This window comes from Chrysemys picta, unplaced genomic scaffold, assembly GCF_011386835.1.
Source record: "Chrysemys picta bellii isolate R12L10 unplaced genomic scaffold, ASM1138683v2 scaf1, whole genome shotgun sequence".
Taxonomy (NCBI): Eukaryota; Metazoa; Chordata; order Testudines; family Emydidae; genus Chrysemys; species Chrysemys picta.
In genome coordinates this window covers 4,666,061-4,686,140 of record NW_027052708.1, presented here as the reverse complement: position 1 = coordinate 4,686,140, position 20,080 = coordinate 4,666,061, and the positions used below count along the sequence as shown (strand labels likewise).

The 20,080-nt window shown below is 44.7% G+C and overlaps 1 protein-coding gene across 1 annotated transcript; it reads left to right on the top strand.

Moving 5' to 3' along the window:
• Positions 1-661: 661 nt before the first annotated feature.
• On the top strand, positions 662-20,031 carry LOC135977497 (olfactomedin-4-like). The gene is made up of 4 exons (XM_065578780.1): positions 662-2,643; positions 17,370-17,582; positions 18,408-18,561; positions 19,116-20,031. Exons 1-4 carry the CDS (start codon positions 2,557-2,559, stop codon positions 19,184-19,186), a joined length of 525 nt encoding a protein of 174 aa, XP_065434852.1. The 5' UTR covers positions 662-2,556; the 3' UTR covers positions 19,187-20,031.
• Positions 20,032-20,080: the final 49 nt, after the last annotated feature.

The window sequence follows — 20,080 nt, the reverse complement described above, 5'->3', positions numbered from 1 at the left end:
AGTGTAGACCTGATCTAAGTGTTAGTTGTCCCTTCTGTAAAATGGAGATGATAATAATATTAATCCACGGATGAGAAGCTCTTCCTTCTTCAGGAGGAAGATGTGGTACATGCAAAGTACTATTATTACTCAGAGGAACTGGAATAACCTCATATTATTTGGAGGGAAACAAAGTTTATAACTTGTTTTGTAAATCAGGAAATAGGTAGGGTAGGACATTATGTTTTGATATGGGGCAGTACTGCTCTATGGGGCCCTGTAGTAAAGAGGAGTGGCCTCCTTCAGAGATTGACAGTGAGGGAGGGCCAGACAGCACCTGGTGGGCGGAACCAGGAAGCAGAGAGGCGGGACAGGAACAGGAAGTATAAAAGGTGGGTGCTGTAGAGCAGTCAGGAGGCAACTGCCAAAAGAGATGGATGTGTTCTCCCCCTCCTGCTGCAGAAAACTTCAATTACCCTGAGGACTTGCCCAAGCTGCTAGACCTGACTGATGCTGAAGAGTTGCTGGGATTGCTACTGGCAGTATTCCCCCAAGAGATGGAGGATGAGCCTGGGGTTCAGGTACACCCTGAGGGGAGGAAGGAGCCCAGCAATAGCCAACTGCACTCTGGCTTCAGGGGCATCTGAAATGTGGTCAGTGTGTTACAGTGGGATTCCCTGCTGACCCAGTGGCAGACCTCTCTGTTGCTGTTAGGGCCCTGGGTTGGGACACAGTGGAATTGGGCAGGCCTACCCCTACCCCTGCTGACCCACCATTGGGGTGGCTGTACTCCCCCCCTCTTCAGGCCAAGAGGCCTGTGTTTGTCTGTTTCCCACCAGAGCCAGGACAAGAGATTGTACTTGGGTGTCTGACCCCTGGTTGGTGGGCTAGACTCTTTGGTGGGTGCCTGACCCCTGGCTTGGGGTGGGGTAGACTGTGTTTGGTACCTTGCCCTGTCTGAGGGCCTGGGTTCATGAACCTCTTCTATCTCGCTGGTAGGATTGAGCACTGAGACTGGTGACTTCCTGCAGCTCTCATTGGCTGGGAATGATGAACCATGGCTGCTGGGAGCTGTGGGCAGCTATGCAAACGTAAACAAATGGTCTGGTGGCCTTCCAGCTGATTACCCTGACAGACTGTGTGTGGCCCTCAGGTTGCCCACCACTGTCTTAGACTGCCCTTCAAGGAGAGGTGACAGCAAAGAGGTGTAGCTGCTCTCAGATTGACAGCCAGGGAGGGCCACACATGCCTTCATGCCCCTTTGTGCTGATGGAGCAGTGCAAACAGGCCAGAAACTTGACAGAACTGGCCAGATGGGATTTCTCCAGTGTAAGGGAAATCCCCAAAGAACTGACAGCTGCCACAGGAGCTTCCTTCAGCCTGTGCCACCTCTGCCTCACCTGCATACTGGGGGAGCTCTTGCAGAACCCAGCTCTGCAGCACTCGGGCATTGTGTACGCTCTCTATAAGTCTCAGAATCCTCCCCTCCTGCATTTTCTTACACTTAAAGAGGCAGTACTCAGAAAACAGCCCCCAAGCTGCTTTCTCCACAAAAAGTATGTATTGAAAAAGTCAACTGCAGACCGTAAGGGTAGGGGAACTGACCTGACCTTCCACTCAAACTCACACCTAGCCTTCCTGCCAGTTTAGAAATGTCTGGATAGCCATTTTCATTCTTGCTTGCCTCTATACTGGGCTCCAGTGACCACTGGAAGTGGTAATGCCTAAATGCCATGAGACCAGCTCATCAGAAGCAAAGAGTACTTTAAATCTGCTGGCAAACCATGCAAATCTTAGTGCTCCCACGCACAGGGATGTTCCATGGTGTGCTGTTCCCTGATCTCCCCTGCTTCAGAAGCCATGGTACCAAAGCTGTAGGATGGGCATTAATGCTGACTGTCTTAGCATTCTCTTGCAGGTTTGCTGGGGCTGTTCTTCAGCTTGGCACCCTCTCCCATCCAATGGTTGTTCTTTAGCCCAAACTTGTGGAGCCCCATGTGCACAATGTTCATGTTATAAGGCATCCAGGGGCTTAGAGAAAGGGAGGGCTGCTCCTTTTTCATTGTGAAATGACCTAAGTTGAGCTGTTTTCACCCTATCTGAGTTTAGAAGCTGGGTTAGGAAGATGTGGCCCAGGTTGTCTGGGCTCCTGAAAGGATTTACAATAAAAATACTGATAAGTCCAGCAAAAGAAATCAGTTATTCTCCCCTCCAAAAAAGAATGCATTTTAATTATTGAAGTCCATCAATTAATTGATCTGCCCATTGTGTATTTATTCCTTTGTGGCTCCCTGAGAACAAGACTAGATACAGGGAATGAGGAAGGGCTTTGTTACAAAAGGAGAGGGTGGTTAATTTTTGACAGCAGGCAATGAGAAAGTTGTGTTTGTATAATAGTCAAGTCACTCTCTGTGCTGTGGCTCACTCACCGGCATGTCATCACCTTTGTGAGAAGTGTCAATAAATATTACACAAGTACCTCTTTCTAAGCACAAAACTCCTACTGGGGGAATTCCCAGAGCCCCTTATAAAAGGGATCCCGCTGACCTTTCTCCATCATATCTGTTTGCTGAGAAGATGAAGTGTGAAAACTTGGCTGTGCTGCTGGTCTTTCTACAAAATGCCATTGCATTGAATGCAGCCAGCACTGTGCTCCAGAATGTGGTAAGATACATATTATGACTTTCACAGGTTCTAATGTGTTCTTTTTTCCTCCCGCTATTCAAGTTGCTGGGAGACTCTTAAAATAGAGGCAAGTTTTCAGATCTCCACTTGTTCTGTGGGCTCTCTGCATGTAGCAAATGTAAAATATCACCTTTAACAAATGTCCTGGGACTTAATTATAAATCTGAAAAAAAATTACACTGTTTTAGAAACAGCCAAATTGTGCTTTTTGGTTAGGCAAATGCAACTCCCATTGAGAATCCGAATAGTTTAAATGCAAAATGCAGGTTGTAATTAATTAGCTGTGGTTTGTGCTTGAGACTAACTCAATCCAAAACCACAGATGCAAACACCCCTCAGCCTTTGGAGTGTTCTAGATCTGGATTTAGATCTCAGGTTCATTTTCCCAGCACTTTGAAAACAATGCACTATGTGAGTTCTAGGTGATACTATTAATGCCGTCTCTTAGTCTAATAGGCCTTGTGGTGCTGTGGACTCAGGTAGTGAACTCAGCATCTCAGGGGAGGGAACGTTTTTTTTTTTTCACTGCAGCATCATTAAGCAGTGGCAATTTCTGGTGGTAAGAATCAAGGCTGAAGTGTAAATGTATAATAAGCTGAGGATGAGGGAATTTAGTATGTCAGAAATTTCTCATTATGCTCACCCTTGGGTAAACTATAACTTGTGTGGATATTTGTAAAATTTGATCCTTGTAACTCTGCTGTTAATCACGATCAGCCCCCCTGTACAACACGATCAGGGGACCAGACAAATGGCTGCATACGTTACCTTTTTGACAAGCTGGCACAAAAAACCCTGTTTTCTCAGAATCCATTTAAACAAGTGGCCCTTTTCCTGCCATCTTCCAGTTCCTCAGCGGTCCAAATGGCTGTTTTAGGGGCTCCTTAGGAGTGGGAATGTCTGGGGGATGAGGGGAGCAGGCAGGGCCAGCTCTAGGTTTTTTGCTGCCCCAAGCAAAAAATAATTTTGGCTGCTGCCCCAGCCCTGGGCTCTCCCCCAACACCCGCACCCCCTGCCGCCCCAGCTTTGGGCTCCCTCATTCCTCCCCACCATTGCCCCCCACACACCTCCTGCCGCCCCAGCCCTGGGCTCTCTTTCACCCCCTCCCCCACACCTGCACCCTCCTTCCGCTGCAGCCGTGGGTCACTGGTAACTCGCTCCCATGGCAGGTCATTCAGCAGGAATTTTGGATGTGCACAGAACACAGACAGGATTGGTTCCCATATGGTTACAGAACTGCAGTAAAGTGGAACAATTTTCAGCTTGTGTGATTGGAGGATATCTGGATGCATATTATAAGACTGTCCTACATAAATGAGGAAAAGTTGAGGTGCCTTTATTATTCTTTTGTTCCACTCTTTCTTTCTATGGGGAATTTGCCAATGCAATATCACTGTCTTCCTTTAAACAAACAAAAAGGCAATGGGTGTTGAAAATAGCAATTCCAGTCCTGATAACCACTGGGAAGCATTTCTTACTCAATTTTATCCTACTTTTTCTACAGCAATTTACAGTGGATCAGTATATTTGATTTGGGAGAAATGAAGTAACAGCTGCCCAAACTGAGCTTGAGCACTCCTGAATTTTGAGGTGTTCAAATCTGGAAGGCAGGTTCTGGGGCAGGGGGGAAGGAGGCTGTGGCTCTGCAGGGGAGCACAGCAGCATGTATGCAGCAGTGTGTCTGGCACTGCGCAGAGCCAGACACGCTGGTCTGAGTGGCACGGTAAGGGGGCTGGGGGGTTGGATGGGGTGGAGGTTTGAGGGGGCAGTCAGGGGACAGGCAGCGGTTGGATAGACATGGGAATCCCGGGGGTTTGTCAGGGGACAGGTAAGGGGTGGGGTCCTAGGGCGGAAGTTGCGGGGCGTCTCAGGAGGGGGCAGTTGGGGACAAGGAGAAGGGAGAATCATAGAATATCAGAGTTGGAAGGGACCTCAAGAGGTCATCTAGTCCAACCCCCTGCTCAAAGCAGGACCAATTCCCAACTAAATCATCCCAGCCAGGGCTTTGTCAAGCCGGGCCTTAAAAACCTCCAAGGAAGGAGACTCCACCACCTCCCTAGGTAACGCATTCCAGTGTTTCACCACCCTCCTAGTGAAATAGTTTTTCCTGATATCCAACCTGGACCTCCCCCACTGCAACTTGAGACCATTGCTCCTTGTTCTGTCATCTGCCACCACTGAGAACAGCCGAGCTCCATCCTCTTTGGAACTCCCCTTCAGGTAGTTGAAGGCTGCTATCAAATCCCCCCTCATTCTTCTCTTCTGGAGACTAAACAATCCCAGTTCCCTCAGCCTCTCCTCATAAGTCATGTGCTCCAGACCCCTAATCATTTTTGTTGCCCTCCGCTGGACTCTTTCCAATTTTTCCACATCCTTCTTGTAGTGTGGGGCTCAAAACTGGACACAGTATTCCAGATGAGACCTCACCAATGTTGAATAAAGGGGAATGATCACGTTCCTCGATCTGCTGGCAATGCCCCTACTTATACAGCCCAAAATGCCGTTAGCCTTCTTGGCAACAAGAGCACACTGTTGACTCATATCCAGCTTCTCGTCCACTGTGACCCCTAGGTCCTTTTCTGCAGAACTGCTACCTAGCCATTCGGTCCCTAGTCTGTAGCAGTGCATGGGATTTTTCTGTCCTAAGTGCAGGACTCTGCACTTGTCCTTGTTGAACCTCATCAGGTTTTTTCGGCCCAATCCTCTAATTTGTCTAGGTCCCTCTGTATCCGGTCCCTACCCTCTAGTGTATCTACCACGCCTCCTAGTTTAGTGTCATCTGCAAACTTGCTGAGAGTGCAGTCCACACCATCCTCCAGATCATTAATAAAGATATTAAACAAAACCGGCCCCAGGACCAACCCTTGGGGCACTCCGCTTGAAACCGGCTGCCAACTAGACATGGAGCCATTGATCACTACCCGTTGAGCCCGACGATCTAGCCAGCTTTCTATCCACCTTACAGTCCATTCATCCAGCCCATACTTTAACTTGGTGGCAAGAATACTGTGGGAGACCGTATCAAAAGCTTTGCTAAAGTCAAGGAATAACACATTCACTGCTTTCCCCTCATCCACAGAGCCAGTTATCTCATCATAGAAGGCAATTAGGTTAGTCAGGCACAACTTCCCCTTCGTGAATCCATGCTGACTGTTCCTGATCACTTTCCTCTCCTCTAAATGTTTCATAATTGATTCCTTGAGGACCTGCTCCATGATTTTTCCAGGGACTGAGGTGAGGCTGACTGGCCTGTAGTTCCCCAGATCCTCCTTCTTCCCTTTTTTAAAGATGGGCACTACATTAGCCTTTTTCCAGTCATCTAGGACCTCCCCCGATCGCCATGAGTTTTCAAAAATAATGGCTAATGGCTCTGCAATCTCACCCGCCAACTTCTTTAGCACCCTCGGATGCAGCGCATCCAGCCCCATGGACTTGTGCACGTCCAGTTTTTCTAAATAGTCCCGAACCACTTCTTTCTCCAGTCTTAGATGGGGATGGAGTTCCAAGGGGCAGTTAGGGGCTGGGGTCCCAGGAGGGGGCAATCAGGGGACAAGGAGCAGTGGCACTTAGATACGGGGTGGGGTCCTGGGGGGCAGTTAGGGGCAGGGGTCCAGGGAGGGGGCGATCAGGGAGCAGGGGGGGTTGGATGGGTTGGGGTTTGTGTGGAGGGCAGTCAGAGGGAGTGGATGGTGGCAGGGTGGGGCTACCCTCCCTCCCTGTGGAGTGTCCTATTTTTTGAATGTTAAAATATGGAATCCCTACTCACAGTGCAGCTCTCCATTCACAGCAGGCTGCAGCATTTGGTCTCAGCTACCTCACTCCCTCCCCCTCTTTCCCGTTGGTAGTGGCCAAGGGAATGCTGGGAAATGTAGTTCTTTCCCTGCTCCAGGGCTGGCTCTATAGGCAGGGAGTTAACCAAGGAACTACAGCTCCCAGGGCCCCCTGTTGGTTCTCCGCTCCCATGCTGGATCCCTGCTGGCTGCTGCCCCTGCAAATGGGCTGCCCCAAGCACGTGCTTGCTTTGCTGGTGCCTAGAGCTGCCCCTGGGAGCAGGTGATGGGGCTGCAGCAGCATGAGGCTCTGAACAGGTTCTTGGATGGAGTACTAGGAGGCCTACAGGGGAAGCTGGCTAAAACTGGGGCTCCAGAGCGCTGTCAGAATGGAGTTCTGCTTCAGTGCGGCTTTGAAGTTGTGCAGCTGGGGATGACCCCTGCCACGCGGAGCTCCTGCGGGAATGGAACATTGCTCTTGTATGGCTGACTAGCAGCTACCTCCGTGTGCAAGCCCCTTCCTGCCCGCACTCCTTTAGTTTAATCACCCCATTTGATGCACAGTTTATCAAATAGTTTTGCAAACACTGGAGATTGCCATGGTTCCCATTCGGTGGAGCTCTGCTGTGTACATTGGTGGCCTGCATCCCTACAGTGTAGTGTCTTGTGCAGTACATGGGACCTTGATTACTGTAGACTCCCAGGGATGCATGTTGAGATTCAAGAGTGACATCCAATCTTGCCAGTGGTACGGAGGGGTAGGACCTGAAACCTTATTCCATAAGATGGCAGTGAGATGGTATATATTACTTTAACATGAATAATGCACATTGTTTTGGACAGACTGAGCACCTGCAGCCTTTCATTGATCACATGTAGCTTTTTTTTTAAAGGAAGGACTCCATGAAACAGCATTGTACCAGAAGAAACATTAACTGTCTCAGCAGTCAGTTGGAAATCCCAATCAATGTTGGAGCTGCTGGAAATGGCTCCTTTAAAATCAAAGTTTGAGAATACTGAGGAATCTGTTTGGATGTTGGGAGTGGGAGAGGGGGTCATGATTTAAATAGGGATGGGACACAGAGTGAGTTGCATTGTAACAGGCGTTTGTTTGTTTTCCTTTCCGGTCTACACCTCTTCCTCCTCTGTTGGAATAGACACTCTTATAATAATTTTAAAAGTAGTTTGGTGGGTTTCTGATAGTTTAAATCCACTTTTTAAAAAGTTCTTACTTTAATAAATTAAGATCTAGATAAAGGGCAGTTTGTAATCTATATCAGGGATTTAAAAAGTACCACAAAGTACCAGGCTAGCACAAATGGGAGGGGGAGGGGGGCTTCTCAATGGTAAGTACAATAACCATATTTGTCTGTTCGTTGGATATTCTGCTCCTTTTTTCACTGTTCCTGCTGGGCAGAATGCAAATCCAGTAATGGGGGGAGTCTAAGGGTGACCATTTCAAAAGCACCTAAGGGACTTTTTTAATAGTGACCTAGGCCCAGATTTTTAAAAGCTATTTCAGCATTGTGGCACTCTGTTGTAATGCCTAACCAAGTTAGGGGTCAATTCCCTTTTCAAAAGGATTTCGGCTTATAGGAGCTCAAATATAGGGGTTGTGTTTTTCTAATAAAAAGCACAGTGTGGAACAGAAGCCTGTTTCTCTCACTTCATTAGAAGTGAACAAATTTAGTCATGGTACAAAACTACTCATAAAAACAATATTCAACAGCCAATATTTTATTATTTTTTTAACTCTAGCTGCCCCAAGTAAAAAAATTTGTTTATACACCTGTGCACTGATGGAGAGAGCAGTGATGCATGGCCATGACTCCACTCAGTACCCTGCAGTAGAAGGCATACCAGCTACTGCAGGTTGGGGGAGTTTTTAAGTCTTCAGCTCTCCTGTTTACCTGGGCTGGCTGAACAATATCAAATGAAATGTTCCCAGTGAGGAAAACAGGGTTTAGTCAAAATCAAAATTTTCCATGAAAATTGGTCTAATTTCTGTGGCTTCTTCCATCAGTGAAGTACAAACAAAACTTTGTAAAGTGCTTTGAAATTAATGGACTAAAATCACTAAGTGGCCCTGTTGTAAAGACCATTAAAAGCAATGACTCCCTATAAGATTTAATATTTCCTGCTCTGCCATTTACTGACTTGCTGTCTGATCTTAGAAAAATCATTTCACTTTCCTATACCTCCATTTTTCCAGTGTTAAAATAGTTATAGTATTTAACTACCTGTATAGGGGTGTGGTGAAGTTTAATGAATTGATGTAGGAAAATACCTTGAGTTCACTGGAAGAAATTATTACAACTTAATACATGCTTTCAGGGTCAATATTATTATCACAGCTTAACTTTTCCCCTGCTTGGGGACTGTCAGGCCTTTGCTGTTGATTCCTAGTAGCATGTCGACAATTTACTTGCTTTCTGAAACTTGTTCTTACAGCCATTTGCCAATGTGACCGGCTCTTTGAATGACAATGGAGTGTGCCAATGCTAAGTGTACCTGCCAGACACCGCATTTCCTGTGCAGAAGGTCGAGATTCTGGAAATCACAGCCCAAGTGCTTTCTGAGAAATTTGAAAGAGAACTTACTAAAGTAAGGATTTTTGGCTTTTCTTTTTTTAAAAGCTGACCAGTCCTATTTTTAGTGAATGTGAAACAGTCCATTCAATTAGCACAAATACAAAAGAATGTAATTTCTATGCAGGATCCTCTCTCAAATCATGTATTACACTCATTAAGGAAGTTAAGGTCCAAAACAAGAAATAAGATTGTGGTGTGGGGTTTTTTGGTATATTTCACATCACTGACATGGATGCAGTACATGTCACACATCTGCTTTTTGGGTGTGACATGGCATTTCCAATTTGGTATGACCTAGCCTGGATATCACAAAACAGCAACAAAGAATCTGGAGGTCACTCTTCACTTTACTGACATACATGCCACATTGCTCACACCTTGGAAAAACAATTGCTGCTCTGTAGTGTTCTCTCCTTTTCATAAAAGAAGCTAATGGAAAACTATCCTCTTTTACGCTTACCACAAAAGTCATCTGGTTTATAAGATCATGCCAAATGAATACTAATAGTCAGTGCAAAAAAAAAAAAACCCACATTAAATCAGTGTTCTGACTCTTATTGCAATATGATGGTCCCAAGTCACTTGGGATAAATTCTGCCCTAAGGTACGTGCACACTGAAAGGCACATGGTATATATCTGAGGGCCAAAGTTGGCTCATTTTCTGTGTGCATATGGAGGGAAAACAGCAGAATAAAGACAATGGATTTCAAGGCTTCAGCAAAGAAAATTGATAGGTAAGATCTTGTGGGAATTCTAAAGGGGGGGAAAATGTTCAAGAGAATTGTCAGTTTTTAAAGGAGACATTATTAAAGGCGTAAGAGCAAATGATCCCAATGCATAGAAAAGATAGAAGTATGGTGAGAGACAAGCTTGGCTTAACCAGGAGATCTTCAAAGATCTGAAACTCAGTCATACAAAAGTAGAAACTAGGTCAAATTACAGAAGATGAATATTAAAAAAAAAAATACAGAAGCATTAAGGGACAAAATTAGAAAAACCAAGGCACACAACAAGATTAATCTAGCCAGGGACACAATGTGCAACAAGAAAACATTTTACAAATATCTGAGAAGCAAGAGGAAGACCAAGGACAAGAAAAGCCCATTAATCTATAAGGAGGGAAAGACAATAGCTGAATACACAGCAATGTCTGAAGTGTTAATTGCCTTTTTGTTGATATTTTCACCAAAAAGTTAGCATGACTAACCTAGTGAACATCTATGTAAATAGGGAAGGATCTTAGGCTACAATAAGAAAAGAACAAGTTAAGAATTACTTGGACAATTTTAGATGTCTTCAGAGTGGCAGGGCTTGATGAAATACATCCTAGAATACTGTGACAGTCCTATACAGGTTGGGTGCAGGAAGCTGGTTGAAGGAAAACATACTGGACCCTGGATGGATAGTTTTGTTCCCTGAGTGACCAGGGCAGGGGCTGCTCCAGAGCAGTCAGGAAGGTAGTAGGAGCAATTAAGTCAGGCAGACTCCATAAGACACCTGGAACCAATGATGATAGGTTGGATCACAGAAACCCCCTTGGGGCTGCCAACTGATGCGCCTAGACTACTGCTGCCCCTGCTTTCCCTGCCAGCATGGGACTCCAGAGCCCTGCCTGGCTGTGCCAGACATGTATGCAGGCCACAAACACAGACCCAGGTTTGAACCACATCCCATAAACTGCAAGCTTAATTGAAAGCAGCTTAAGAACTGTTCCTGTCTTTAACACTCAGATGCTCAACTCTCAATGGGGTCCAAACCCCAAATAAATCCATTTTACCCTGTATAAGCTTTATACAGGGTAAAAACTCATAAATTGTTCACCCTCTATAAGACTGATAGCAAGATATACCCAGCTGTTTGCCCCCTGGTATTGATACATACTCGGGATTAATTAATAAGTAAAAAGTGATTTTATTAAATACAGAGAGTAGGATTTAAGTGGTTCCAAGTAATAGCAGACAGAACAAAGTGAATTACCAAGCAAAATAAAATAAAACACGCAAGTCTATGCCTAATACAGAAAGAAAACTGAATACAGATAAAACCTCAGCCTCTGAGGTGTTCCACTAAGCTTCCTTTTATAGACTAGTCTCGGTTTAGCAGTCACTCACACCCACTGTAGTTACTGTCCTTTGTTCCAGTTTCTTTCGGGTATCCTTTGGGGTGGAGAGGCTCTCTCTTGAGCCAGCTGAAGCCAAAATGGAGGGGTTTCCTAGGGGCTTAAATAGCCTTTCTCTTGTGGGTGGAGACCCCCTTCTCTCTCCTATGTAAAGTCCAGCTCCAAGATGGAGTTTTGGAGTCACATGGGCAAGTCGCATGTCCATGCATGACTCAGTTTTCACATGCAGCAGCCATTGCCCACATGCTATCTTGAATGTCTCCAGGAAGATTTATGTGGATTGGAGCCTTCCAAGATCCATTGTTCATTAAGTGTTTCTTGCTTGGGCACTTTGCACATTCCTTTTTCAAGAAGCTGACAAAATGCTTTACTAAGGCTACTTAAAAATCAATCAAGTACACAGCCACTATTCATAACTTTGAATACAAAAAGATACATACATACAAATAGGATGAATAGATACAGTAGATCATAACCTTTACAGAGATAATTTACATGGCATATGTAGCATAAAACATATTCCAGTTATGTCATATTTCCATAAAGCCTTATGGGGTGCACCATCACACCAATTAAGAACAGATTAGAAGCAATCAAGGAAAACAGGCTAATCAGATCACCTGAACCCCATTTACAACTGGCTGTGAGTAGTTTAAAAGGAAGTTCCTTCAGAGTGGCCAGCTGGGAGTAAGTAGGTGTGTTGTGGAAAGACTGGGTGAAAGAAGGCATGCAGTAAAAGAGCCAGAGGACAAGCATGGTCCGGTACCTAGGAGAGTCTGTTTGAGGAAGTAGCCCTGGTAGTATAGGAAGACTTGTTGCTGGTGCCATTAGGGTCCTTGGGCTGGAACCTGGAGAAGAGGATGGGCCCGGTTTCCCCCCAACCGCCCCACACCTCTACAAAAATGCTCCCTGAGTATGAAGACAGGCACTAAAGAGGGTTCTTACACCAAACCTGTTGACTGGCGGCTGGTGAAGGTGACTCAGTAAGCTGTAACCCTTGCCTCTAGGAGGGGAGAGAGGCTACACTGAGGGTTACAGCAAACCTCTGAGGCAAGCCCTAACCACCTAGAAACACAGGATCCTCCCCCCCCCCCAGGCAAAGCTGGAGCTCTGCCACAATACTTAATGAACTGGCTGAAGATATTGCTGAGCCATTCGCATTATCTTTCAGAATTCATGGCAGATGGGAGAGATCCCAGTGGCCTGGAAAAGGAAAAATATTGTACCTATCTATAAAAAGGGAAATAAGGACAACTCTGGCAATTATAGACCAATCAGCTTAACGTTGGTAGCTGGAAAGCTAATGAAGCAAATAATAAAACAATCAATTTGTAAGGATCTAGAAGAAAGTAAGGAGATAAGTAACAGTCAACATGGATTTGTCAAGACAAAGGATGTCAAACCAACCCAATATCCTTGTTTGACAAGGTAATAACCCTTGTGGATAGGGGAGACACAGTAGATGTGATATATCTTGATTTTAGTAAGGCTTTTGTAGCTGTCTCACATGACCTTCTCATAAGCAAACTAGAGAAATATAGCCTAGATGAACTTAGCATACAGTGGATGCAAACTAGTTGAAAACGTTTATTCATAGACTGGTTATCAATAGTTCATAATTGAGCTGGAAGGGCATATTGAATGGGGTCCTGCAGGGATCTGTCCTGGTCTGGTTTTATTCAATATCTTCATAAATGATTTGGATAATGGCATACAACATTTGTTGACAATATCAAGCTGGGAGGGGTTGCAAGTGCTTTGGAGGACAGGATTAAAATTCGAAATAATCTTGACAAACTGGAGAAATGGTCTGAAATAAATAGGATGAAATTCAATAAAGACATATGCAAAGTACTACAGTTAGGAAGGAATAATTAATTGCAAAAATGCAAAATGGATGACTGCCTAGGAACATGTACTGCAGAAAAGGATCTAGGGGTTATGTGGCATCACAAATGAAATATGACTGACTAATGTAATATGTTGCAAAAAACCTGAACATCATGCTGGGATGTATTAGTAGCAGTGTTGTAAGCAAGGCATGAGAAGTAATTCTTCCATTCTATTCAGCACTGATAATGCCTCAGCTGAAGTATGTGTCCAGTTCTAGGCACCACGCTTCTGGAAAGATGTGGACAAATTGCAGAAAGACCAGAAGAGAGTAACAAGAATGATTAAAGGTCTAGAAAACATGACCTATGAGGGAATATTGAAAAATTGCAGTTTGTTTAGTCAGGAGAAGAGTAGAGTGAAGGGGGAGGTGATAACCTTTTAGGTACCTGAAAACTGTTCTTATAAAGAAGAGGGTAATAAATTGTTCTCTTTAACCACCGAGGACGGGACAAGAAGTAATGGGCTTAAATTGCAGCAAGGGAGATTTAGGCTAGACATTAGAAAAAACTTCCTAACTATAAGGGTAGTTAAGCACTGGAATAAATTGCCTAGGGAGGTTGTGGAATCTCCATCACTGGAGGTTTTTAAGAACCGGTTAGACAAACTCCTGTCAGGGATGGTCTAGATAATACTTAGTCCCGCCTCAGTGCAAGGGACTAGACTGATGACCTACTGAGGTCTCCTCCAATCCTACATTTCTAGGAGTCTGTTTAATGGCTTCCCTCAAACTCAAAAAGTTGTTATCACAGTTGTATAAAAAAACTGTAACTTTGAAAAGAGTCCTCTTATCTTTGGTTTCCTTCCTTAAACTAAGTCACTGAGATTCAGTAGTCAGACACATTATGTGCTTAATTGATTGTATCTGCCCTGCACAAGTATCGATGTACCATTGACTAAACTCCCAAAGACCTGCCCCAGCACGTACCGAGGTTCAGTGGATATCTTGGAAAGAATTATTTGGGGGAAGTCTCTTCTATGGTTGTTACAAAGCCTTGGTCAGGAGTCTGTAGGTGATGTTACCAGGACAGTAGAACAGTAAAGCTCTAGTGTTAATGAAAAATTGTATTCAGGTCAAATTTTTAAAAGGCCATTTCGGAGCTGTCCCCTTGATTAATATAGATTAAAAAAAATTGTGACTGGGGAAAACACTCTTAATTCATGTTAAGATAATGCCAAATTGATTTTTAATCCAACAAATCAATTTTAGGTCTGAGAATATGCATGAGCCATTTCAGTCCAGAAGGTAATATTGAGGGAAGTGATAAGCTCCTGAAAATTGGGGCTTATAATGGAAATGCCTTCTGACTCCAGAGTTGCTAATTTGACACAATAATATAATTCTATTTATTCTTGCTGAGAGATGCTTCTTATCTTGCCATTAAGGAAAAATGGGTACAGTTTTAAGTCATGGAGAAGGAGGATTATATCTTTCCCAAGATGTTCCATTTGTATGGAACTCTAATGTTTCAGAGAATGCTCTAAATCCATATTATGTTCTTGACGTTCTTCTTGACAATGTTTGCACCGTGACCTTTACATTAGTAGAGACATGTGCAAAAGTATATTTATCCAGCCATCTGTTTAGTGGTTCCACATCTGAAGAGGCTGCTGTGAAACAGTTATTGTCCCTAAAGGCTAAAATAACTGTCACCTCAACTGGCCTTCATTTAAATCCATTTCAGGATGGATGGATTGGATTTGTAATAGTGCACTGTGCTAAAATAACCCCTTCTTCAGGGGACTCAACTAGTTCTGCTGCATAACAGATTGGATACTATTTGGAGTGTGGAGGCCTGACCAGTGCCCACTGAAGTCAAAAGAAAGTCGTCTTGGACAAAGTGGTGGATTTTTTGTTACCTTTTTCAGCCCCAGAGAGTACATCTACACAGCAAGTGGCAGGCCACAGCAGTGAGTCTCCAAGCCCAGGTCAAGAGACTTGGGCTTGCACTATGTGCTACAAATAGCTGTGTAGGTGTTACGGTTTAGACTGCAGCACAGGCTCTGAGGTCTAGGGAGGGGGCTATTTTTAGCATAGTAGCAAGAGCCTGTGTCTGTCGAGTGGGGCTCAGAGACTCGCAGCCTTGGGCTGTGTAGACCTACCCCAACATTCTTCATGTACATCACTTCTCTGAAATAATCACTGCAGGTTTCCTGGTAGAATCTGCCCCCTGAATTTCTATATAATCCTGGATAAAGTTAGCTCATAGAGGGAACATTAGTGAGTGTAAGCGGGTGGCTTGACCTGTATGGGCTGGAGGGCCTGGGATTAACTCTCCCTGAGTTTAACCTGAGATTAACCTTTTTTGGGGCTGGCACCAAACGTATTTGTGGGCCCCCATGGGGGCAATAGAGCATGGAGTGGGGAGGTTGGTCCCCAGAGTGAGGCGCCAGCTGGACCAATGGGGCATTGCATGGTGGGGGTGGCACTGCTCTGCCCAGTCCAGTTCAAGGGCACTTTTCACAAACCGGCAGTTGCCAGATGCACACTGGCCCACGCAGCCCTGTGCTGCCAGAGTTCCCCTTCCCCTTGGGGGCGGGCCTGGGCTGTGCCCCACAGCCCCCTGCCCAACACCACCCCACTCCCTAGGCCTAGCGTCCCCCTGGGACTGCTATGCCCAGCACCCCCCACAACCTCCCTACAAATGCACAGTGCCCTGCACACCACCACCCTGCCCAGTGCCTCCCAACTCCCACCACAACTGCCCACCCCCTCCCACCCACAGCCCCCCACTACTGCCCAGCACTCCCACTCCCTAGCGCCCCAACTCACACAGATCTCCCCCACCCACCACTGCCCAGTACCTTTCCCCACAGCCCCACTACCACAACTACACAGTGCCCCCGTTCACCGGCCATACTGGGAGGTGACTGTGTCGGCTGGGCTGAGCTGACAGCATGGACAAGGCTGGTTCCAGTCCCAGGGTGGGGAATTGCGCCAGCACCTTTGGAGCGGCACACTCAGCCAGGTGAGGGCCTGCCCCTGCCCCGGCCTGGCTCCCTCAGGATCCTCTTGCCTGGAGGGGCCCAGCCAAGCCCCCCCACTGGCCCCTCATCCCAAACTGGCCAAGACTGGTCAGAGCCAGAGCTGCCCTGGGGTCTGGCCAAGGGGTGGAGAGTAGCAGTGCTTCTATATCCTGGGACATTTCCCCAAATCTGGGCAATTTTGAGTAAAATGTTTCACGTTGGGAAATTGCAGTGCAAATTGGGAAACTGCAGGGCACATGCTGTTAACAATTCCCAGATTTGGGGAAATGTCCCAGGATATAGAAGCACTGGCTAGCACCCAAAATTTCCCAAACTGGTAAAAAATTCCCAGAGTCTGTTAATTTTTCACCAGATTTGGGAAATTTTTAGCGCTATGTTGGGAAAAGTTGGCATCATGATATAGAAGCACTGCTATTTAGATAGGTTGTTTCTGTGTACGATATTGTCTATTTACATACGTAAACTAAAATGATGTAAACATGATAAAATGCTAATGAATCGGCCATTAGTATATTGTGTTGAAGCAGACTGCAGGCTTTATGAAATGTTCTGATGGGCTGTGTATGGTCCACAGGCCATAAGTTGTGCACCCCAATCTACACTGTCCAGCAGTTTGGACCATGGGGGTGTGAATTGCAATGCGCACCAAGATGCTGCATTGTAACTCACTTGTGCGAATGCTGCAGATGCAACCCATAAGGTTCCTAGTTTGCCTTCATGTAATCCTCTTCAAACAGGACTACGTTAATGTGAAGAAGGAACCTGCTAGTTCAAGTCCCTGGCATCCACACGGGGGAGTTACAGAGCAGCACTTTAGTGCACCCTGCAGTCCGAACTGCAGGGCAGTATACATGTAGCCAAAGATTCCAGCTAGGAAGTGCTGGCAGTAGCCTGCTAAGGCAAGGGGGACCCTGAGAGAACAGGGGAAAGACAGCAAAAGCTCTCCATGCAGGGAGGCTTGGGAACAGGAAGAGAAACATTTGCTTGTTGGACTTTAATTTGGGACTCTGTTTTATTTGTAGTTTATATTTTGTGAATAAACCCTGGCCCCAAGGAGGGGTATTTTGAGCTCAGAAAAAGTGTGTGGAGTCTGCATAAGGGGCCCTTGTGGGGGAAACAGAGGCTGGTGTTGCAGGATGACTTCTGGCCATGAGGGGTTGCTCACAATGTGGTTGCCCTTGTTAGAGTGTGGAATAAAAAAGTGAAGATTATGAATGAAATTCTGCCCTCGTTAATTCACATGCAGTCCCAGTGGGATTGCACAGATGTAAAGAAGATGTCAAACATGCCTGTTACATTTGCTAAACTGAACTTGAAAATTTGCTTGCTTTTTTTTTTTTTTTTAGGTTAGCCAATATACCAAAGCAATTGAAATGTATGAACAGAAAATCCGAAACCTAACCATCAAGGTGGAACATATGGAGTCGACCAGTGTTTCTTACACTGAGTTGGACTTTCAGTTGCTGAAACTGGAAATCAATGAAATGGAGAGACTGGTCACTCAGTTGAAATCCACACTTGTTGGAAGCAATGTGATTGTTGAACAACTATACGTGGAGGTAGAGTATGTGGGTTATTCTGCCGTTCAGAAACATTCAGTTCTCTGTTACAGCAGTGAAATTTGGAATGTCTCCACTGACAACAGTAGAGTTGCTCTGGATTTAAATCAATGTACATTAAAGCAAATCTTGGCCTTAAGCATGTTAGCATGTTTCTTCATATGTGGCAAAAAATGGCAATTTTTATCATTTGTGTGACTAAAAGCTAAAGTTCTTGGATGCTGCTATATTAAATAAATATACTGTCTACATTATTATAATAAATATGAATTTATGGGCACCCATGCCTGAAAGCTTCTGTGCTCCAACAAATATAATTAAAAACATAACTTATTAGGGTAGTGACCCAGTCAATATAAAATCAAGAACCCCTTCCCAATATTCAATGAATCAGCTTTTCAAATTTGTTATCCCTCACTCACCTGAGTGAATAATTGCTTTTGATGATAAGTAAAATATCATTAGTTTCTTCACTGTCTTCAACATTAAATGAGTAGATTATTTATCTGGGCAGGTAAACTTCCAAGACACGTCTGCAAGGCTGAAATTATTTACCGGTAACAGTTAATAACCAAGTAAGCCTTATTGGACATTTTGGGGTGATCTTTAGCATTATGGTATATGATTGAGTGCTAAAATCACGAACATTTTCTTGTAGATACACACATTAGCTTGAGACTGGATGTTCATGCTAAAACTTGTTCTTTGGGAACATTTCCTAAAACTTGTTCTGCAGCACCTTTTTTGAAATGATACATCCAGTCTAAAATGTTTGAAATAAAGTTGACTGTAATTTAAAGTCATGCTGAATTTTTATTTCTCTAGATCAAGAATCTGACTCTCATGGTAAATGATCTGGAATCATCGGAGAAAAACAATATCCTTGCAATCCATCAAGAAATTGTGGCTCTCCAGAATCGATTGAAGGAATGTGAAAAACATAGAAATCAAACCACAACACCCTTCTGTTTCCCACCAGGTAAGCATTCGTGTATAAATCACATGAGAAGGGATGGGAGCAGTAGGAACAAGACTGGGTTAAATGAAATGACAATAAATCACAGGTCTTGGAAAATTTGCCAGATGTACTAACTTTCAGCAACAGGCTGATATGAAAGATGAGGGCAGGAAACAAATATTTTCACATACTCTTACTGTTTTTCAAGTGGAAAAAGTTGGAAAATAGTACAAAAGTATGAAAAGTAATGTTTTGCCCTTCATCCAAACTCTCTTAATAGTACCTCAGTACCAGCAATACTATTTGAAACAAATCACAAATTTATAGAAGAAATTAATATCCATTTAATTTTGAAATAAGATTGCTGTGAGATAAGTTCAGTAATAGATTCAATATGTCGACAGTTAAGAACAAACCATAATGCCAGAGGTAGCGATACACAAAATGGCTCTAACCTCTGCTCTGGCCAACCAAGCCCAACAAATGGCTGGTGCTGACCAAGAAGGGGCACGACGCAGGTGGCTGAGGGAGTGGGAGGCAGCAATTCAACACAGTCTCTCTACTGCTTCCATCAGCAGGGCTCCACAGAAGCCCCAGGAAGAAATGCAATCTGTTTCCCACTCCCAGCAGTGAGGGCAGTAAGTGAATTCCAGATCCCCACATGCTTTGGCACCGGGGTCAGGCTGGGGGAGAGAGGTGCGGGAAAAGAGATACAAGAGAAGAAAGAAGACAGTGGAACTTAGGAAAGGTGGACAGACAAAAGCAAGAGAGAGATGGTGAGTTTCACTTCAAAACCGTATTTCATAGACTGCCACAAACTTTACAATTACAGTTAAATACACATTAGCATTGGATTCTGCGGACGTTACCAATAGTTAGACTGAAAGGCCACAAAGATATTGTCCTGCCTCTAGGCCAGTGCATCCCTCTATCTGGATGCTGATAAATCATCACTGCCCGGAATAAATTGGATCCCTCTATTTCTGAAGAAAAAATGTTTTGCATTTGCAAGCAGCAGTTTTCTCCAAGTGGCAGGTGTGTTCCAATCATTTCCCGTGGAGAGCATCTTCAGACAAGCCATAAGGATTCTCCCCACTCTTCACATTGCTCTGTATTTTGTGGACTGCTCAGAAGATGTTTCTGGCATTGGGCACCTGCTCATGCTGCCACTGAGGCCCAGATGAGTTTCCTGATTCTGCTCCACTGATGTTCTTCAACCCTCCATAAGAGGGACCAGCTTTAGGTGTGAGAGGATAGTTCTGTCTTTGTTTATTTATCTCTGTTCTCAATGCTTATAAAGCACACACACTAAATCCTCTCTCCTAATCATGCCCTTTAAAAAGCCTGCATTTTCTCTTTGCTTACATGCAGCTGTGATCATGGTGGGCTTGTGAATATCAGCCAGCCCTATGTTGTACAGCTGAACTGGAGAGGATTTTCGTTCAAATATGGTTCCTGGGGTAGGGATTCCTCTCTTTGGACTCCGCAGAAGGACCTATACTGGGTTGCACCTTTGAACACAGATGGGAGACTCTTAGAA

What these genes read in the sequence shown, in the direction of transcription:
- LOC135977497 (XM_065578780.1), top strand. Translation starts at nt 2,557, where the DNA reads ATGAAGTGTGAAAACTTGGCTGTGCTGCTGGTCTTTCTACAAAATGCC. An exon ending in GCACTGTGCTCCAGAATGTG is followed by an intron (nt 2,644 to 17,369) that starts GTAAGATACATA and finishes TTTTTTTTTTAG; the next exon opens with GTTAGCCAATATACCAAAGC. An exon ending in TTGAACAACTATACGTGGAG is followed by an intron (nt 17,583 to 18,407) that starts GTAGAGTATGTG and finishes TTATTTCTCTAG; the next exon opens with ATCAAGAATCTGACTCTCAT.